The sequence below is a fragment of the Emiliania huxleyi genome, assembly GCF_000372725.1.
Source record: "Emiliania huxleyi CCMP1516 unplaced genomic scaffold EMIHUscaffold_4376, whole genome shotgun sequence".
Classification (NCBI taxonomy): domain Eukaryota; phylum Haptophyta; order Isochrysidales; family Noelaerhabdaceae; genus Emiliania; species Emiliania huxleyi.
This window is the reverse complement of record NW_005198702.1, coordinates 1-1736: the sequence shown is the minus strand read 5'-3', so window position 1 is coordinate 1736 and position 1736 is coordinate 1. Positions and strand designations below refer to the sequence as shown.

The following is a 1736-nucleotide window of genomic DNA, read 5'->3' as shown; positions in this document are numbered from 1 at the left end:
ACAGCTCTGCAAACTGCGCCTCACCACTGACCGGGAAGGCCGCCAAGTGGGCCAGCACAGGTCGCACATTGTGGCAGCAGTCAGCAGTGCATGGCTGATAGCTAGAGCAGCAGCGTCAGGGTCGCAGGGTCGGATCGTGTCAAGCCTCTCGCCCGGCCGGCCGCGTGCAGACGTCGGCCTGTCTGCTGTCTGGAGTGATCTGTCGGCGGTCAGTACGACCGATCAGGTCGGAGTTTTCTGATGGTTGGAGGGTCTATCTGTATGTACTCCTCGAGATCTCTCCAAATCTGCCCTCTGATCAACCGTGATCATTCGGGAAGTCGGTGCTCATAGAGACTCATAGAGCCGGAGCCCCGTTTCCGCACTGCGGCGCGGCGCACGGTGCCTCCGGGGGGCCCCGCGCCGGCCCAGAGCCTGACAGTCGCACGCGCCGCGCTGCGGGGCGTGCGACTGTCTTTGTTTGAAGTAAAAAGTCGAATCAGAGCGGTGTCGGCGTTGTCCTGAGTTTTCTCCCCCGGACCGCCCGTCCGGCACCGCTCCGGGACGCACGCCGGCGAAGCACCATCAAGCTGCTGTACGGCCCCGGAATCGCCTCCCCTGGCTTAGCTAAAGTGAGAGTTATTGTGCACATGGTTAGTCTCTACAATATATACACTGACACTGAACCTCCCAGAGCTCGTCCCGGTCCGCCACGCCCACGGCCATCCTCGGCCTCCGGAGGGCCCCGGCCGCGGCGCGGTGCGGCGGCGTCACAAATCCGACGGCAGAGCACCGGGACGCGGTCGGGCGATCTGAGGTCCAGTGAGGCGTATGCATTGCCTATCCAGGGCTATCACCTGGACCTATCAACAGGCGCCTGCGGCGCCGTGGTCAGGAGCTGCTGCTCCAACCTGTTCACACTTCCGTACGGCACAGTAAGCGAATAAAAAATCGACGCGATCATCCGGCCCGCTGGGTGCGCTTCTCAGCTCCTCGGCCCTGGCCCCTGGGTAGTGGACAGTATCCGGCAAAAAAGCCCGGGCTCTGACAGCGCCTTGCGCCTCGTCTCGTGGTCCATATGAGCTGCCGCGAGTACATCGCGGAGGAGGCCGCTGCACTGCGCGAGCAGCGTGCCTCCACGGCCGAGGCTGAGCTGCGTGCGGCCATAACCTCACGGGCCGTCGACGCCCTCGAGGCCGCGATCGACGCTTGCGCCGCCGCCTCGGAGCCGAGCAGAGCCGAAGCGAGGAGGCTACTGAGGGAGCTGCGGGCGGCCGAGTCGTCGGAAGCGGCGGCGGCATCACAGCAGCGCCACTCGGCGGCGCACGAAGATGACACAGCGGCCGAATGGGCAGCGGCGCGGCAGCGTGCAGAGCGCCGAGACCCGTATGAGGACGACGCGAGCACTCCAACCGCCGCAGAGCGCGAGCGGAACGAGCTGAGAGCGCAGGCCACGCACGCGCGCATCTTGGGCGAGGCGGAGAACGGCTGCCGGCGAGTGGCCAGCGGCGCGTGCCGCTTCTATGTGACGCCGCCGATCAACGGATACTACCGCCGGCTGGTAACCCTAACCGTAACCCTAACCGTAACCGTAACCTAACCCTAACCCTAACCCTAACCCCAACCTAGGTGCACGAACTGGCTGAGTCGCACAACCTGGCACATGAGTCTGTCGCGGACGTCGGCACCGTCTACACCTACAACTGGTCGCGGCACGGCAAGCCGTGCTTGAGCGATTGCCCGTGCACGTTCTGCTT

At 64.9% G+C, this 1736-nt stretch overlaps 1 protein-coding gene across 1 annotated transcript; it reads left to right on the top strand.

Moving 5' to 3' along the window:
- Nucleotides 1-1057: 1057 nt before the first annotated feature.
- EMIHUDRAFT_124182 (hypothetical protein) lies at nucleotides 1058-1721 on the top strand (the record flags this gene model as incomplete). The annotated part of the gene is made up of 2 exons (XM_005768976.1): nucleotides 1058-1540; nucleotides 1609-1721. Coding segments are annotated over 2 exons (596 nt in total), but the record flags the coding sequence as incomplete, so codon positions are not given.
- Between the last annotated feature and the right edge of the window lie 15 nt (nucleotides 1722-1736).